General features: G+C 42.4%; 1 protein-coding gene across 5 annotated transcripts in view; it reads right to left on the reverse strand.

The window, feature by feature from the left end:
• SH3KBP1 (SH3 domain containing kinase binding protein 1) overlaps nucleotides 1–18,164 on the reverse strand; it is a 345,258-nt gene that overhangs the window by 279,524 nt on the left and 47,570 nt on the right. For 2 of the 5 annotated variants that reach the window (XM_082609983.1, XM_082609977.1), the window contains exon 2: nucleotides 16,860–17,017. The exons of 2 other annotated variants lie outside the window; for them this stretch is intronic. In XM_082609983.1, coding sequence (XP_082466109.1) covers nucleotides 16,860–17,017 — 158 coding nt within the window. Of the gene's footprint in view, nucleotides 1–16,859; nucleotides 17,018–18,164 lie in introns of those variants that run through there. One more of the 5 variants, XM_082609978.1, reaches the window with a different exon arrangement.

Here is an 18,164-nt window from a genome sequence, read left to right on the forward strand (position 1 = left end):
AATTTAGAAAAAGTAACATACACCTGGGGGCTACCCCAATCACAAGAAGCTGAAGGATGAATGCACCTCAATCCCTGAGGAGAAGTAAACAAATCAGATCAAAATACATACTTTTCCATTTTAAATAAACTTTTAAAAATCTGAGAAATAAAGAAACCAAAACCCCTACTATTAACATTTTAGCATTTTTTCCCCCTATACACACTGTTTGGTAGTTTGTGTAACATGCTACATATACAATTATGTACCCTGCTTTTTCACTCACAGCATACATATTTTCTATATTACTGCATACATCCTTATAGCCCCCAAATTTAAGGCTATGTGGTATCTTGTCAGCAGGCAATGAAGTCTAAGCTGGTAAAAAAACAAAGAACATAAGCATCAATTCAACATGGAAGCCTGAGACCGCTGCTCAGCATGCCATCTTCAAGTTGACTGCTAGCTCCACCACTGAACTTGACCCAGCTGCATTTCCCAGGGGCCAGGAGGATCAGTTCCTTTGGCAATCCTCAGGCCATATCGCTTCTGGAAGTCACAGCTTAAGACCACGGGTTATTTAAGTGGCCACTGCCACCACCGTGCAAAGAGTAAGGGCTAAGTTTCCAACGGTGCCAATAACCACAAGTGTGGGGAAACAAGCAACAAAGATAGTCACCCATTCAACAAATACGGAAAAGCACTGCTGAGCGCCAGGCACCGAGGACACAATGCTGCACAGAGGCCATGGACCCTCAGTCCAATAGGGAAGAGGAACATCATCAAATAGCCACAAAAACAGATTTTAAATCCCAAGAGTGACAAGTGCTACTGAGGAGAGAAATATCGCACCACAAAGACTCACAGAAAATGGGTGTTTTTAAGAGTCAGGAGGTGGAGGATGGTTTCCCAGGCAGAGAAGACATTAATGGGGTGCAGGGAGGGGAGGTGGGAGACAAGGCCAGAAAGAAAGGTGGGGGTCGGCAGCCCATGGGCTGACCACGTTCAAGAGTTTAGTCTCCAGCTTAAACCAAGGGAAAGGCCAAGGAAGGATCTTTAAAGTATGTGCAGTACCTGGGTAAAGGGATGTGAATCAGATTTGTATTTCAAGATCATCACTGGAGCCCCAACGTGAGGCAAAAGCAGGACGGCCGTCAGAGCAGTCCCGGGAGGAGTTTGCCCCAGGAGACGTGCCAGGCGGTGTCCTACACCCAGGCCCTTTCATCAGCACTGTCTCTGAGGCCCTCCACCTCCTCTCGCCTGCACCCACTTCTTTCCTCCTCCACTCTTCTCTCCTCCCGTTCTGCTTCTCTCATTGGCTCTGCCGCTCTCCAGGCCAACCACAGACAGGTCAAATGGTGACACCTCCTTGTACCTGCACAGTGGGCGGGGCTCCCCTAAATCCCAGCCATGCCCAGCACAACACAATGCAGATGACAGAATCTGACCATGGAAGAGATGACTGGAACACCCAGGACAGGCTGGAGAACTATGCCGTAAGGAAAAGAGGATGGGAAAGTGGTTGTCTGTTTGTTTGTTTGTTTTTATTTAAAGTTTTTTTTTTTAATGTGGACCATTTTTAAAGTCTTTACTGAATTTGTTACAATATTGCTTCCATTTTATGTTTTTTGGTTTTTTGGCCGCGAGGCATGTGGGATCTTAGCTCCCCAACCACGGATGGAACCCTCACCCCCTTCATAGGAAGGCAAAGTCTTAACCACTGGACCACCAGGGAAGTCCCTGTTTGTTTTTAATTTAATGGAAAACAAGAACAAGAGTTAGGAATCCTAAAGCATACCAATGCTGGGACTCATGAGCAGAGATACAGGTGGGTCTGGGGTACAGCCTGGATGTCGGGATTTTATAAAGCTCCTCAGTGGATACTTAGGTACAACCAAAGGTGAAACCCAGTGGCATTATTTTTTTACCTTTTTATTTTGAAATAATTATTTACTCACAGGAACTTACAAAAATAGTGCACAGAGTCCCATGAACCCTTCACCCAGCTTCCTCCAGTGATGGTATGTTATATGACTATAGTACAATAGCACAACGAAGAAACTGACATGGGTACAATACTGGTAACTACACTATGCATGTTACTCAGCTCTCATCAGTTTCTGCCCTGACTTGTGTGTGTGTGTGCAACTCTATGCAATTTGATCCAACGTATAGATTTGCATAACCACCATCACAATCAAGACACACAACTGTTCCATCTCCACAAAGTAACTCCCTTGTGCTACCCTTATACAGTTCCACCAGTCCTCTCCCCGCCCTGTCACTGTCCCACAGCAACCAGTAATCTGTTCTCCAACTCTGCAATTTTGTCATTTGGAAAATGTAATATAAATGGAATCATATAGTATATAACATTTGAGATTGGCTTTATTCCCAAAGCACAATGCCCTTGTGATCCATCCAAGTTGGTGCCTGTATTCATTCCTTTTTATTGCTGAGTAGTATTCCATTGAATGGATGGACTGGAGTGTGTTTTTTGTTTTTAACATCTTTATTGGAGTATAATTGCTTTACAATGTTGTGTTAGTTTCTGCTGTATAACAATGGAGTGTGTTTAACCATTCACCCACTGAAGGACATTCAAGTTGCTTCCAATTCGGGGCTATTATAAATAAAGCTGCCACGAACATTCCTGTACAGGTTTTTGTGCAGACATAAATTTTTACTTCTCTGGGATGAGTGTCCAAGGATACAACTGCTGGGTCACTTGGCAAGTGCAAAGTTAGTTTTATAAGAAGCTGCCAGACTATCTTCCAGACTGGGTGAACCCTTTTACATTCCCACCATCAGCGTCTGAGAGAACCAGTTTCTCTATACCCTTGCCAGCATTTGACATTACTATTTTTTTGTTTCGACCATTCTAGTGCTCATTCTAATAGATATTAGAATACACAGTACTATCTCATTGTGATTTTAATTTTCATTTCTCTAATGGCTAATGATGTTGAACATCTTTCCATGTGCTTATCTTCCATCTGTATATCCTCTTTGGTGAAATGTCTGTTCACATCTTTTAACCATTTTTAATCGGATTTTTTGACTGCTTACTATTGCATTTTGAGAGTCCTTGATTCATTCTGAATACAAGTCTTTTGTCAGACATGTGGTTAACAAATATTTTCTCTCAGTCTGTAACCTGTCTTCTCATCCTCTTCACAGGGTTTTTCACAGAAGTTTTTAATTTCTTCTGACAGAAGAAATCTGACTGATTTTTTTTCTTTAATGTTCTTTTGGTGTGATGTCTAAGAACTCTTCACCTAGGCCTAGGTCCTAAAGATTTTCTCTTGTGTTTAATTCTCAAACTTTTAGTTTTATGTTTTACATTTAAATCTATGATCCATTTTGAGATAATTTTTATAAGGTGTAAGGTTTAGGTAGAGGTTCATTTTTTGCCTCTGGCTGTTCAACCGACCCAGTACCATTAGATGAAAAGAATCTTTCCTTTATTGGATTGCTCTTGTACCTTTGTCAAAGATCAGTTGGGCCTATTTGTGTGGGTCTATTTCTGGGTTCTCTATTCTGTTCCATTGACCTCGGTATCTATCCCTCCACCAATACCACACTGTCTTAATTACTTTAGCTATTAAAGTAAGTCATAAAATCGAATAGACGCCTTCTACTTTGTTCTTCTTTTTCAAACTTGTTTTACCTATTCTAATTCCTTTGATTTTCCATATAAATCGAAAAACAAGCTAGTCTACAAAAAAACACTTTACTGGGACTTTGACAGGAACTACAGTAAACCTATAGATTTGGGGAGAACTAACATCTTCACCTTGTTGACTTTTCCAATTCACGAATATGGTATCTGCCTCTCCATTTATCTCGATCGCCTTTGAATACCTTCATCAACATTCTGTAGCTTCAGCACACACATCATGTCCATGTTTTGTTAGATTTATACCTAAGTATTTCAATTGTTTTAGGATTGATTATAAATGGTATTGTGCTTTTAATTTGTGTTTCCATATGTTCATTTCTAGGATAGAGAAATAATTTTTGTGTGTGGACCTTGTATCCTGTGAACTTGCTGAATTTACTTATTAGTTCCAGGAGTTATTTTGTAGATTTTTGGGATTTCCTACATAGAGAATCATGTCATCTGCAAACAGGGACAGTTTTATTCTTCCTTTCCAATTTGTATGTCTTTTATTTCTTTTCTCAGCATTGTGCTGACTAGGACCTCCAGTGCTGTGCTGAATAAGACTAGTGAGAACAGACATCCTTGCCTTGTTCCTGTTCCTGGGGCGGGGGAAGCATTCAGTCTTTCACCACTTTTAGCATGATGTTAACTGCAGATGCTCTTTATCGAGCTGGGGAAATTCCCCTATATTCCTACTTTGCTGAGAGTTTTTATCATGAATCTCTGTTGAATTTTGTCAAATGATTTTTTTGCATCAATTGATAGGATTATGTGATTATTTTTTCCTCCTGTAGTCTGGTGATATGGTGGATTACATTCATTGATTTTCAAACAGTGAAGCAGCCTTCCATACCTAAAATAAACCTCACTTGGTCATAGTACATAATTCTTTTTATATGTTGCTGGATTTGTCTTGCTAGTACTTTGTTGAGGATTTTTGTGTCTATGCTCTTGAGGGATATTGGTTTGTTGGGTTTTCGTACTGTCTGTCTGGTTTTGGTATCAAGTTGTAATGGCCTCATAAAATGAACAAGAAGGCATTCTCTCCTCTTGTATTTTCTGGAAAAGATTATGCAGAATTGCTGCCTGTTCTTTAAATGTTTAGTGGACATCTCCAAAGAAACCTTCTAGTCTTGGAGATTTCTTTTTTGGAAGCTTTTAAATTATGAATTCAATTTCTTTAACAGTTATAGGACTACTGAGATTACCTATTTCATCTTGGATGAGTTTTGGTAGTTCGTGATATTCAAGAAATTGGTCCATTTCATCTAAATTGTCAAATGTATGTGTATAGAAATGTTTGTGGTATTCTCTGTCTTTTTAATAGCTGCAGGATCTGTAGTGATAGCCCCGTTTTAATCTTAATATTGCAATTTGTATCTTCTTTTTTATCTTTTTTAGTCATCTCAAAGATTTAACCATTTTACTGATCTTTTTAAAGAACTGGCTTTTTCACTGATTTTCTCTGTTGTTTTTCTGTGTTCAACTTTAATGATTCCTGCTCTTATCTTCATTATTTCCTTTCTTCTGCTTGCTTTGGTGGGGGCAGGGGATCTTTTCCCTTTCTAGTGTCTTGAGGTAGGAACTTAGATTATTGATTTCAGATCTTTCCTCCGTTCTGACTTAAACATGTAGTGCTATAAAATTTCCTCTCAGCACTACTTTACCTGTGTCCCATAAACTTTAATATGCTGTGTTTTCATTTTCATTCACCTTGATGTATTTTTTAAAATTTACTTTGAGACTTCCCCTTTGACTTATGAATTATTCAGAAGTGTGTTATTTGATTTCCAAGTGTTTGGAGATCTTCCTATTATCTTTCTGTTGCCGGCTTCTAGTTTGATTACATTATGGTCAGAGAACATACTCTGTATTATTTCCACTCCTTTAAATAAATTAAGGTCAGTTTTACGACCCAGGGTATGGTCTAACTTGGTAAATGTTTCATGAGTACTTGAAAAAGATGTGTTTTAGGCTGTTTTTTGAGTGGAGTGTTCTATAAATATTAATTAGAACTGCTTGGTTGATAATGTTGTTCAGTTCTTCTATATCCTTGCTGATATCTTATTTAGTAGTTCTTTCAAATGCTGAGAGAGAGATGCTGAAGTTCCCAACTATTATTATTGTAGATGTGTCTGTCTTTCAGGTCTATCAGTTTTTGCTTCATGTACTTTGCAGCTCTGTTGTTTGGTTCATACACATTTAGGATTGCTGTGTTTTCTTAGTGTAATGACATTTTCATCATTGTGTAATGTCCCTCTTTGTCTCAGGTAATTTTCTTTGCTCTCTAGTCTACTTTATCTGATATTATATATAGCCATTCCTGCTTTTTCAAAAATTAATGTTTACATGGTATAGCTTTTTCCACCCTTTTACTTTTAATGCACCTATAGCAATATATTCAAAGTGAGTTTCTTGTAGACAGCACATGATTAAGTCACATTTTTTATCCATTCTGTTATCTCTATCAATTGGTATATTTAGACCATTTACACTTAAAGTAATTATTGATGTTAGGGCTTAGGTGTGCCATTGTATTATTTGTTTTCTCTTTATTTCCTGTTTATCATTCCTCTTTCCCCTTTTTCTTGCCTTCCTGTGAGTTACTTGTACATTTATCTATAGACTTTTTGAGTATATCTCATTATATACTTTTTTTATTTTTTAGTTTTTTAGCGGTTTGGGTTTTTTTTTTTTTAGTTATTACAATATACATATGGAACTTACCAGAGACTACTGGTATCAATGCTTTCCCATTTCAAGTGAAGTGTAGAAACCTTACTTCCATTTGGGTCTTCGTTGCTGCATGCAGGCTTTCTCTAGCTGTGGCGAGTGGGGGCTACTCTTTGTTGCAGTGAGTGAGCTTCTCACCGCGGTGGCTTCTCTTGTTGCGGAGCACAGGCTCTAGGCACGTGGGCTTCAGTAGTTGCAGCAGGCGGGCTCAGTAGTTGTGGTACACGGGCTTAGTTGCTCCGCAGCATGTGGGATCTTCCCAGACCAGGGCTTGAACCCGTGTCCCCTGCATTGGCAGGTGGATTCTTAACCACTGCGTGACCAGGGAAGTCCCTCTCCCCACTTTTTAATATTCTTTTTAAAAAATATTTATTTATTTGGCTGCGCCAGGTCTTAATTATTTATTTGGCTGCGCCAGGCCTTGGCTGCGGCGGGCTCCCAGTTGCGCCATGTGGGATCTACTTCCCTGACCAGGGATCGAACCCGGGCCCTCTGCATTGGGAGCGCAGAGTCTTAACCACTAGACCACCAGGGAAGTCCCCTCTCCCCACTTTTTAAACATAATTTTCTCATATAGTATCTCTACATATATTGACATCACACCAGATGATATTATAACTTATGCTTCAACCATTAAACATAATTTTAAAAGCTAATAAGGATAAAAACAGCCTATTAAACATACTTCTATTTTTAACCATCCACTGTTTTTGTTTTGCTTTGTTTTTTTTCTTTCTGGAGTTCCAGGCCTCCTCCTGTTATCATTTACTTTTCTGTTTAGAGAACTTTCTTTAGCCATTATTTAAGGGTGGGTCTGCTGTTGACAAATTTTCTTTGTTTTCCTTCATCTGAGAATGTTTTTATTTTCTCTTTATTCCTGAAGGATATTTTCACCAGATGTAGAACTCAGAGTGGAATGTTCTTTTTGTTCAGCGCTTGAAAATGTTGTGCACTTCCTTCTAGACTCCATGATTTCATATTAGAAATCCACTGTCATTCAAATAATTCTGCTGCTATGGGTAATACATTGTTTCTCACTCTCTGTTTTTTCTTTGTCTAAAGACAAAGTAGTTTTGAGAATTTTGATTATTATGTGTCTTGGCATAGATTTCTTTGGGTTTATCCTGTTTGGGTTTTGCTCAGCTTCTTGATTCTGATGATTTATCCCTTTTGCCCAATTTGGAGAGTTTTTACCCATAATTTCTTCGAATACTTTTTATTTCTATAGTCTTCTCTTCTCCTTCTGGGACTCCAATGACACAAATGTTAGACCTAATATTATTGTACCAAAGGTCTCTGAGGCTCTGTTCATTTTTTTTTTTAGACTAGTTTCCATCTGTTGTCTGGACAACAGATAGGGTAAATTTTATTGATCTGTCTTCAACTTCATTGATTCTTTCCTCTGTCATCTCTATTATTAAGCTCATCCAGTGAACTTAATATGGTGATTTATTTTTCAGTTCTATAATTTCCATTTTTTTAATATCTCTAATTTTTGCTGAGATTTTCTAATTATTTGTTTGTTTCAATAGTGTTTGTAATTGCTCATTAAAGCATTTTTCTGATGGTTACTTTTGTCAGACAGTTCCAACATCTGAGTCTTCCCAGTGTTGGTATCTGTTGATTGCCTTCTCATTTAAGTTCCAATTTTCCTGGTTCTTGGTATGACCGGTGATTTTCTTTTTTACTGTATCCTGGGCATTTGAGCTATTATGTTATAAGACTCTGGATCCTATTTAAATTTAGCAGGCACTGACCCTATTTAGATTAAGCATATAGATCCTGGGCTACTTTTGTGGGCTGTGATGCCAATGACAGTTTAGTTTCCAGAGCCCTTGCAAGGCTATTCTGGTCTTCTTCATGTGTGTTACCTAGAGGTCACTCTGAAAACCTGGGTGGCATTTCACACTGTAGTTTATTTTCTCAAACTTTTTGGCACATTAATTCTGGTCAGATTCATGTATGTGTTGGTCAGGATTTTGCTCAAGATTTCCTACATGGGTTTAATGAATCCCTTTCTCCAGCTCCCTCCTCTGCAAGATCTTCCCCACTATCTAGTGGAGAGGGTGAGGGGGGCCACTTACTACTGCTGAGCCCAGGGCAGAGGGTGAGAGTCCAGACTTCCCATTTGGTCTCCACTGACAATATGTCAGTAGGGAAGGAGCAAACCGCCCCAGATACAGTTTGCTATCTGTATTTTAACCCACACACAACCAGGCTGGACTCTTATCTAGAGGCTTGGGAGGACAATCCACTTCCAAGCTCACTCAGGTTGTTGGCAGAATCCAATTTTTGAAGCAGGAGGTCTGAGGTCTCCGTTTCCTTGCTGGCTGCTAGCCAAGGTTTGCTCTCTGCTCCAATAAAGTTGCCTGTATGCCTTCTCACATGACCACTCCATCTTCAAAGCCACAAGTCCTCCTCACACTTTCAATCTCTCTGACTTCCTCTTCTGCCACTAGGCAGAGAAATTTCTCTTCTTTTAATGGCTCACGTGCTATGATTAAGCCCACCTGGATATCTCTCTTTTGTAAAGTCAACTGCACCATATAACATAACACAATTACTGGAATGATAGCTCATCACATTCACAGGTTCTGGGGATTCAAGGAGGGGAATCTTGGGGACCATTGCTAGAAATTCTGCCCACCTCACTACCACTGGGTAGAAGGCAGCGTTTAGTCCAGTGTTTAGTTAATCCAGAGTATCTGCAATCAGAATGTATTAATTCTAATGGACTCACATAGAGCACTGTTTACATATTGGTACGTTGTTTTTGTATTTGTGGTACACATTTTTGTTTTTACAATTTCTAGCATGATTATGTTTCCTTATATATTCATAAACGTACTTTAGAAATAACATAATATTTTCAAATGTAGAACTACAGGTCACAGGCTACCAAGCCATGTGCTTGAGAAAAGATATTAAAGAGGATGACACTGCCCATCAGTCCCATTGTACAAAAGGAGTGCCCAAGCTTCATCAAACAGCAAGTCACATGAACTTTAAAAAATATTCCAAGGCCCCTACACCAACTCCTGCCCCTACTCCAAACCTCTGACGATACAGTGTGCCTGGAGCAGGGCCAGACTGGAGACTCACTGGTTTAGGGTCCCCTGTGGGACCGCCACACTATACAAGTTTAAGTGGCCAGTAATGATCACAGCAACATCTTACATGGTTTAGATTTTGACCTGTTAGAAAGCTGGGGGTTGAAACACATGATTCCAAAGTCCCTTTCTAAGCTCAGATTCAATAATCCGGTCATTAAGAAAATAAAACTCCATTATGCATAATCAGCAAGATCAACTCGGTCAGAGGACCGCTCTCCCTGAGTCACAAGACACCCCTACACACACACACACACACACACACACACACACACACACACACACACACTTCCCACGCTGCAAGTGACAAAGCCTGAGGAATCTGCCAACTGGTGTGGCTTTTAATGGCAACACACTTGTCTTTAATTACTCCGGACCCTTCCTGGAGTACCATTTTTTATAACAGCATCTAACAGGCTCCAGTTGTTACTTTTAAGATTTTGTTCCCTAAAAGAAAACTATATATTGAAAGTTTAAAGAATAATTCGAGTTGGAATTGGTTGTTTGCAAGGGTCCCAGGGATGGGGAACAACTAGATAGTCACACAACTGAAAAGACAACCAAGATTCTTCTGAAAAGCATATCCTAAACACCACAAAATAACAAGCCTCCTTACAAATGAGTAAAATGAAATATTTTCCTGAATTGACTTGCTTTCAGAATTCATAGGAAAAACAGCACCAGCCCATAAATCCAGGCAAAGATTGCTCTTTTGAGTTGAAATACCTGATTTCTGAAGAGAGTCCTTTAAAATACAGAAAACAAGTTCACAACCATGATTCTGAATATAGACTAGCAACCTGGAAATCTCTACTTGATGCCACTTGTAAAGTAACTTTGTAATTTTTTATTAACTCAAGACTAGCAGGGGCTTCCCTGGTGGCACAGTGGTTAAGAATCCGCCTGCCAGTGCAGGGGACACGGGTTCGAGCCCTGGTCCGGGAAGATCCTACATGCTACGGAGCAACTAAGCCCGTGTGCCACAAGTACTGAGTCTGCACTCTAGAGCCGGCGTGCCACAACTGCTGAGCCCATGCTCCACAAGAGAAGCCACCGCAATGAGAAGCCCGCGCACCGCAACGAAGAGTAGCCCCCACTCGCCACAACTAGAGAAAGCCCGTGTGCAGCAATGAAGACCCAACGCAGCCAAAAGTAAAAGTAAATAAAATTAAAAAAATAAAAGACTAGCAGAGTAACTCAGAGGCTTCTCTCCGAGTGGTACAAATGTGCAAAATATTGACAGGACACTCGGGGAAGGTAGGATGCAGCGGGTAATAATGGTGAGGGGCTTAACCCCATCAGGACAATTTGGACACCCAGATAATGCTGCCTGCTTGAGCTCAGGGTCTAGCGCCAGTCTGCTCGAGTTCCAAAGTTCTCTGCTCCTCATAGCTTGTCTTTTAACCTTAAGATGCCTCAGTTATCTCTTCTAAAAAATGGGCATGATAAAAAAAATGGTACCTATGCCATAGAGTGGTGTAAAGGATTTAATGAGATAAAGCATGTGAAGGGCTTAGGCTCATTCCTGCCTGGCGTAAGTATTCAACAAATTTTAGTCCATATACACGGACAGACAAGAGCAGATTACACATAATGCATACAAAGCCAGGCAGCCAGCAAGCCTGCAAGAGAATGTTGTAATTATTATTCCATAAAATAACACAGCAATCAGGGCCAAAAGATACCTGTAGGTTCATTTAGCGTGTTCCAACAGAGCTGCCCGATGAATCCAGTCAAAACCCTCACAAGTGGCATTTTAATCAGGACCATATTTGCAGAACAATGTCTAACATGTGTGCCCCAGAGTAAAGTGTGACCAAAGGCCAGGTCACAGGAGCTAACACTGTCCTCCTGTGGAAGAAGTTACATTCGTAATGATACCTTGTTCCTTTTCAGGCGTCTCATTTGTGCTCACAGCCTCTGGCGCCAGCACGTCGAAGCCCAGCCCGGTAAACGCTCCCTGAGGAGTTTGGCAGACCCCACCCCCGAGCACATCACCGCGGGAGTCTTGCGCAGGAGGAGGCTGTGCACGCTATGAAACACGCCTGGAAAACTCGTGCCACCTTTCCAAGAGAGACAAGTACCTTGAAGACAATATCCCATACACTTCACAAAATCAGTGGCCCTTGGGGTGAAAAAGCAAAGTGAAATTGGATCCAAGAGATCTACTTCAGGGTCTCTGAGTATAGGAGAGCAACTTGGAAATCTCTCTGTTATGCCACTTGTTGAAGTAAATTTGTGATTCCTTCTGAAATCAAGACAAGCAAAGTAAGCGTGAGCTTTGTCTCACACTGGTGCAAATAGGCAAAAGCCTCACCTTCCACCTCATCGATGAAAAATATGACCATTTTCACCAGCCACTTTACACAAATACAAAAAAGGCTCTGGATACGCCAGAGAGAGATCTAAAACACCTAGCAGATGAAAGCTGAGGCAATAGGAAACCGAGCTGAAAACTGTTACACTCAGCAGAAGACCTGCAACTACAAGTAAACACACCTCGGCCTTCGACAAAGGGGCCTGTGGCTGCGGTGCGTGCTATGCGCACAGAGCGACTTAAAGATCAACAAGCACATTCTTTTAACCCCTGCTGCAGCTTCCTGCTTTCTACTCGAGAGCCTGGGTCCCGCTGCCCCTCACCAAAGGTCGCCCCCCAAAGAAGGCAGACCCGAGCATGGTGGCCCAAGCCATGGGTTCAAGGCCTCTGCCTTTTGAAATTCCTTTGTCTGTCTGTGGATACACGTCAGGAGAACTCAGGGAAAAGTCTGCTAATAAATCCTTTGCTGGACTCATGGCCACTGTTGTCTGTCTCTGAGGTAAGGTTCTGAAAGGGGGACACTGGTCAGTGAATCCAACCTGGGGAAAACGAACCCCTGTGAAAGAGCCCACATCTGCCTCTCATTGGTGGCTGTCCTTCTGTTCTAGGTGGTAGTTTCAGGTCTCAGGAGAGCAGCCTTTTTTTTTTTAAATGAATGACTTTGAGGATTTCATCCCTAGTGCCTCCTACTATTATATCCCATATTATGGTCTATTGTGGTTTATGCAGAAAAAAATACCCCAAACTTGGAAATGAAGCCAAAAATGATCATCGCGTGAACTTTTAATGTCATGCTGATCCATTTTCTAATAAGTGTGCCCCCCGCACCACGAAGGGTCATCTGATTCCCTCTGAAAACATAACCTGATTTAACCAACTCTTTATTAGGACATTTTACAACTCTATAAAAGTCCGAGGATAACATGTAGGAAAACAACAAGGTACGCCATAGCCCCTTTTTCTTTTCTGGTAGAGATGATAACCCCAGAGGTTAAGACTTTACTGTCCTCTAAGACATGAACCCATTTTGATCTTCTTTGTCCTTTTTTAAAAAATTTTATTGAAGTATAGTTGAATTTACAATGTTGTTTTCATTTTGATCTTCTTTGAACATTCCTCTTTCCATGGACTTTTTAATCAGTTCCTCACATCCTCACTGAATCAGTTTTGTTCATATGCTAGTTCTCTCATTAGATGAGTTCAATAAAACTTTGACACATGCTCTCTATTGGCATGTTTTTAACAATCTAAGAATGAGCCTTTGATAGTTCATGGGCCCAACAATCAAATGATCCCTGGGACATTGTGTTCTGTGCTTAAGGACCCCTCAGCGGTCATACTCAAAGGTCAACCATGCAAAGACCAGCACATTCAGGCACAAATGAGGCCCCAGCACAGGTGGGACACAGAGGCCACATATTTAAACAGAGAAAAACATATAAGTTGAAAGTGGGGGAGGGCAGTAATTCCACTCCTACACGTATATACACAAGAGAAATGAGTGCCTGTCTCCATAAAATACCCAAACTGGAAACAACCCAAATGTCCATCCACAGGAGAGTGGATAAACAAATTATAGTTTATTCATAAAATGGGATACTATACAGCAAGAACAAAGTACTGCTATACACAACAACATTCTGTTGTGCAAAGGTAGCTATATATAAAAGAGCACATATTGTATTATTCCATTTACATGAAACTCCAGTACAGGCAAAACTAACCTATGATGACAGATTACCTATGAGAGGGGGAATGACTGGGAAAAGGCATGATGGAACTTTCTAGAGGGATAGAAATAAAATTGATCTGGATGATGCTTACAGAAGCACGCACTTACATTAAAAAAATTATCAAGCCATATAATTATGACTTCAACATTTTACTCTATGTAAATTGCACCTGAAAATGAATAAATTTTTTTAAGGAGGAGGGATAAAGAAAAATGTATTCTAAAAGAAGTGGATGAGAGAGGTATAGAGAAGAAAGGGAAGAGGGATTTTAAAAGATTCTTCTTCTACACGTACAGTAAATAAATTAAATAAGAACTAACTAAATAAAAGAAAAAGAGGAACAAACCCAAAAGGCTATGGGGCCTGCTTAGGTACATTTACGGGTGCCAACAAATCTCGGCCCCAGAGCTGGCGAAGCCCAGGCATCTTCTTAACAATGGGGTGGCCCGACTGCCTGGTATTTTTCCTTTGAGGAATTGAGACAATACAGAGTTGCGGGTGGATACTGAATCCCCACACTTTAGGTGATCAGGTTCATTTGGGACACTGATTAAGGATCCGATAAATGAATCAAGAAAATGCTTAAGGTAAGCTCTCTGACAGTGGTAACACTGGCATAAAGGTACACAAATAAACAACGGGATGCCTCAAGATTACCCAGTTCAGTCTGGGGACAAATGATTCTTAAGCCAAATAAGGCATGTGTAAACCCACTTCCAAAACTATGAACTTATGCCAATATGATTATTATTACCTAAAGATGTATTTTCAGCTTCTAGAAGTCTCTACAGCAGTGTTCTTTATTGTTAAACTCTACGGCCTCCACCTACTGGATTTTCAATAATAGGCCTAAAACATTCCCAGTGGGTGAAGACTTGAAGATAGACTCAGCCATCCAAAAGAAGAGAAGTTTCTTTTTCTGCCAAGTCTAACAGCCACAAGTGGTACAGCCCCAGCCGGTCCTGCCACATCCTTTCTGGCCCAGGTGGAACAAGCACCTCCCAAGCATGAGACTTCCCCTCCCTGGAGGTGCTCTAGCCAAGGTGAGACAAGTGTTAGGCAAGGGCAAGGGCTTTCAGGCCAGGGGAGAGGGTCCCTTCCTTCACCACAGGGACAGCGGCACACTCGGAAGGTGGCCGGCCACATGCTAAGTGATTTCCACGCACTGTCTCCTCTAATCCTCAGACTAGCCTGATGAGGTAGTCGAGCTCGGGAGGCGGGAGAAACCCAGGTGGCACACTCGAGTTAGGTAATCTGAGGTGGGATTAATAAAGAGACTTTTACAAAGTAGGTGAGGTAGAGAGATGCTCCAGGGCGGCAGCTGAGGGCTAGAAACAAGGGAGCCCCAGGCCTGCCGGGACGAGGGGAAAGGAATGTATAGAAGAAAGGGACTTGATGGGAGCAGCCACCATCTGGCGGAGGGACACAGCCAGACCCAGGCAAGCCTAGAGCGGGGAGCCGGCGGGATAACCCCGGACCTTGCTGGCCTCCCTCCCGCCCGCCATCTCCCACTAGCCTCCCCTTGAGACAAAGCCCGTGGGCCACCGTGGGGCAGGATCCGCTGCCGTGGCCCACGCTGGCCCAGTCCAAGGCCGAGCAAATGGAGCAGGCTGGATAGAGGTCCTGGCGGTGAAGCACATCACCCCCCTGGTCACAGTGACGAGCTCCTGTTCCCCGGCGTTGCTGGGGCTCTTCCCGCGCTGCCCTCCCTGCCCTGGCCTCCACAAACACTTATGGTGCCCCGGCCCTGAGCAAAGGCCAACCTCGAAGTTTCAGAGTCTGTGGATTTGTGGTTTGGAATAAGCCAACAGGACACATTAAAGGCTTCCAAAGCAGGGCCCACCTTCTAAACGGGAGTTGGAGTCCCTTCTCCTTCCCACAGTCCTCCCCTCTCACTCCTTCCTCCTTCATCTTCACTGAAAGCTTTGCCTCTTTTATCCAGAAAAGTCCCCCTTCCAACCCAGAATGACTCAACTTCAAGGATGGTCCTCATCCCCAAATTGGGGATTTTGTTTGGAAGGGCAAAAGAATTCACCCTCATTTACACATCAGTAGACTCAACCTAAGGGGACCCAGATGTGAGGCTTTCCTCCTCTTAAAATGGGAGAGAGAGGGCTGCCAGGTTCAACTGTAGTCCAAGAAAAAATGTCTATCCTCCCACGACTGTTCAGAGAAAGCAAGGTTTATCAGCATGTAACCCACAAAACTCTCCCCAGCTTTCTGCACACCAAGAAGAAAGAACAAGGAAAAAGTTAGCAGGATCCTCTGAGGCAAGATCCTGAAGAAAGATGAAACTGGCTTTCTATTTGTTCTAGACTGGGGGTGGGGGGCGGGGTACCAGTAGAGGGCCCAGGGAGTGAAGCCTGGAGCATATCACTGTTCTTCCTCAACAACCCCCTTCCAAAAAACCCTCCCATGTAGCCCACACGGCTCTTTAAGGGGGGCACTTGCTTCTCTGGGCCCAGCGTCCCCTACACCACCTGCCCCCCATGGCCCCAGGTCTCAGGCATGGTCTGGTGCCACCGGAACTACAGCAGGGTCCCCGGGGATTCCTGCACGCAGATCTCCCCACCAAGAACAGGCCCATCTGGCCCAGCGTTGGGCAGGAAGGGTACAGTCCAGGGACTTTTTAGACCCACTTGGTATTTCCCTCTGGGATCAGCCTGCAGGTGATTTCCCACCCACCCCCCCTTTCTTTAACCTAATTCCCACTATTATTTACAACTGTGTGGTATGAAATTTCTTAACATGATTGAGTTACATTTTTGTAATTAACCCTTCTGCAAAGAGCATAATTTTCAAACCTTACTGAAAAAATAGATTTTACTCAATGCTTCATGGCCATAAGGGGAAAAGGAAAATAATACTGCTCCTATCAAAAAAGCAATATGATACAAAGGTGGAAACATGGCATAATTGGAATTCTGCATTTAGTTTGACTGCTACTTGATTTAAGTGGTCAAAACTGAGTTTCACCTCCGTTTTGAATGGAATGGTAAAGGGCAAGAGTCTTTGAAACTATCAAAGCATATAAAAAGTCCACAGATAAAACAATTTGACAAGCTTGACATTTTTCCAGCATTTTCTAAGTGATACACAGTTTGGAAAGAGAACGTTCCGGGCCTTAAGAAAGTGATTTCAAAACAAGTATCCCCCGATATCAAGGGCAAAGCTATACGTGCTCCTCTTGACAGCATACAAGAGGTCAAGCTGTCAACTCATCCTCTTAAAGAGTCCCATGAAATTCCTCCTCAAGTGCCGCCACAGCTTTGGTCAGTAGAACCCACACAGGAGACAGGAAAAGGGTTTCGCTTTGTACTCACTCTTACAAAGTTGTCAGGGAACAAACCTCTCCTGCCATTGATCTGTCCCTCCCACCAGCCTCCATCCTCCTTCCTGATGTTGGTGATGATCTCACCCACGGTGATCGTCAGCTCATCGTCGTGCTGGGCCTGGTAGTCAAACTCCACTATGGCCTCCACTGGAAGGAACAGGGACCAAACAAAAACAAGAACAAAACAAAACAGCACTTTAGATCAGATGTTGGAGAAGTCCAAAGCCCAGCAGCCCTGGAAGGCCAGGAAAGTCATATTCAAGGGGCTTCCCCTCTACCAATACTTAAAACAACAGGGCCACACACGGTTGCCCGACTTTGGTTAACCTGAGGCCTGTAGCACAGAAACCACAAAGTGCTGGTCTGCGGTCAGGCACAGGCAGAGTGGCCTACAGGTCTCAGGGCCAGCAGGGGCTTCAGAGGGGAAACCACACAATGACAGAAGGTCAACAACACTTGTGCACCACCCCGCCCCCGGACGGAGTCCAGCATCATTTCCCCAGGTGCAGAGGTGGCAGATAACTACAGGTGCAGGTTTGGCTCTCAGATGCTCTCTCCTTCACCAAGACTAGGTGATGCTAACCTCTCTGGGCCTCAGTTGTGCAAAATGTGGGTGATGATCATTCCCACCCTACAGAGATAACGCCCGCCTCTCAGCGACAACTCGTGTGAACACAGCCGATAACAGAGGGCCCCGCCAGCCCAACCAACAACTCAGACCGCTCACACCTGCGGGCACAACTGCCTTCACGACAGATGGCTTCTTAGGCAGCAATACCATTTTAAACTGTTCTCCCAATCCACGGTGATTTTGTATACTTGGTAATAGGTGGAGGCAACAGATGAGGCAGACGGGTTTTCTGGTACCGATGCAAATTAGGAGAGCCAACCAATCCAGAGGCTGGTTAGTTTATCTATACATGGATTAAACAACTCATGCAGTCTTTGGGCCTCGCCTCATGCCCACCTCAGTCAATCTCCTGTCCTTTTCCTTTTTTATTTGCAGCTTGATATGAATGAATGGATGGACGGACGGACGGATGGACAAAGGGAGAATGAATAAATACAAGGGTAGTGAAAATTAGGTGTAACCCCAAGCAGTGAATTAGCAACTTAGAAATTATAGTAAAAGAATGGAAGTGGAAAAGTTAAGTGAGCTCTATAAAGAACACATATGCAAAAATGAACTCAAAATGGATCGTAGGCCTGAATGTAAGAGCTAAAACTGCAACATTTTTATAAGAAAGCATAAGAGAAAATCTTAGTGATCTTGGGTTTGGCAAAGATTTCTCCA

Source organism: Mesoplodon mirus (genome assembly GCF_964341445.2).
Source record: "Mesoplodon mirus genome assembly, chromosome: X".
NCBI lineage: Eukaryota > Metazoa > Chordata > Mammalia > Artiodactyla > Ziphiidae > Mesoplodon > Mesoplodon mirus.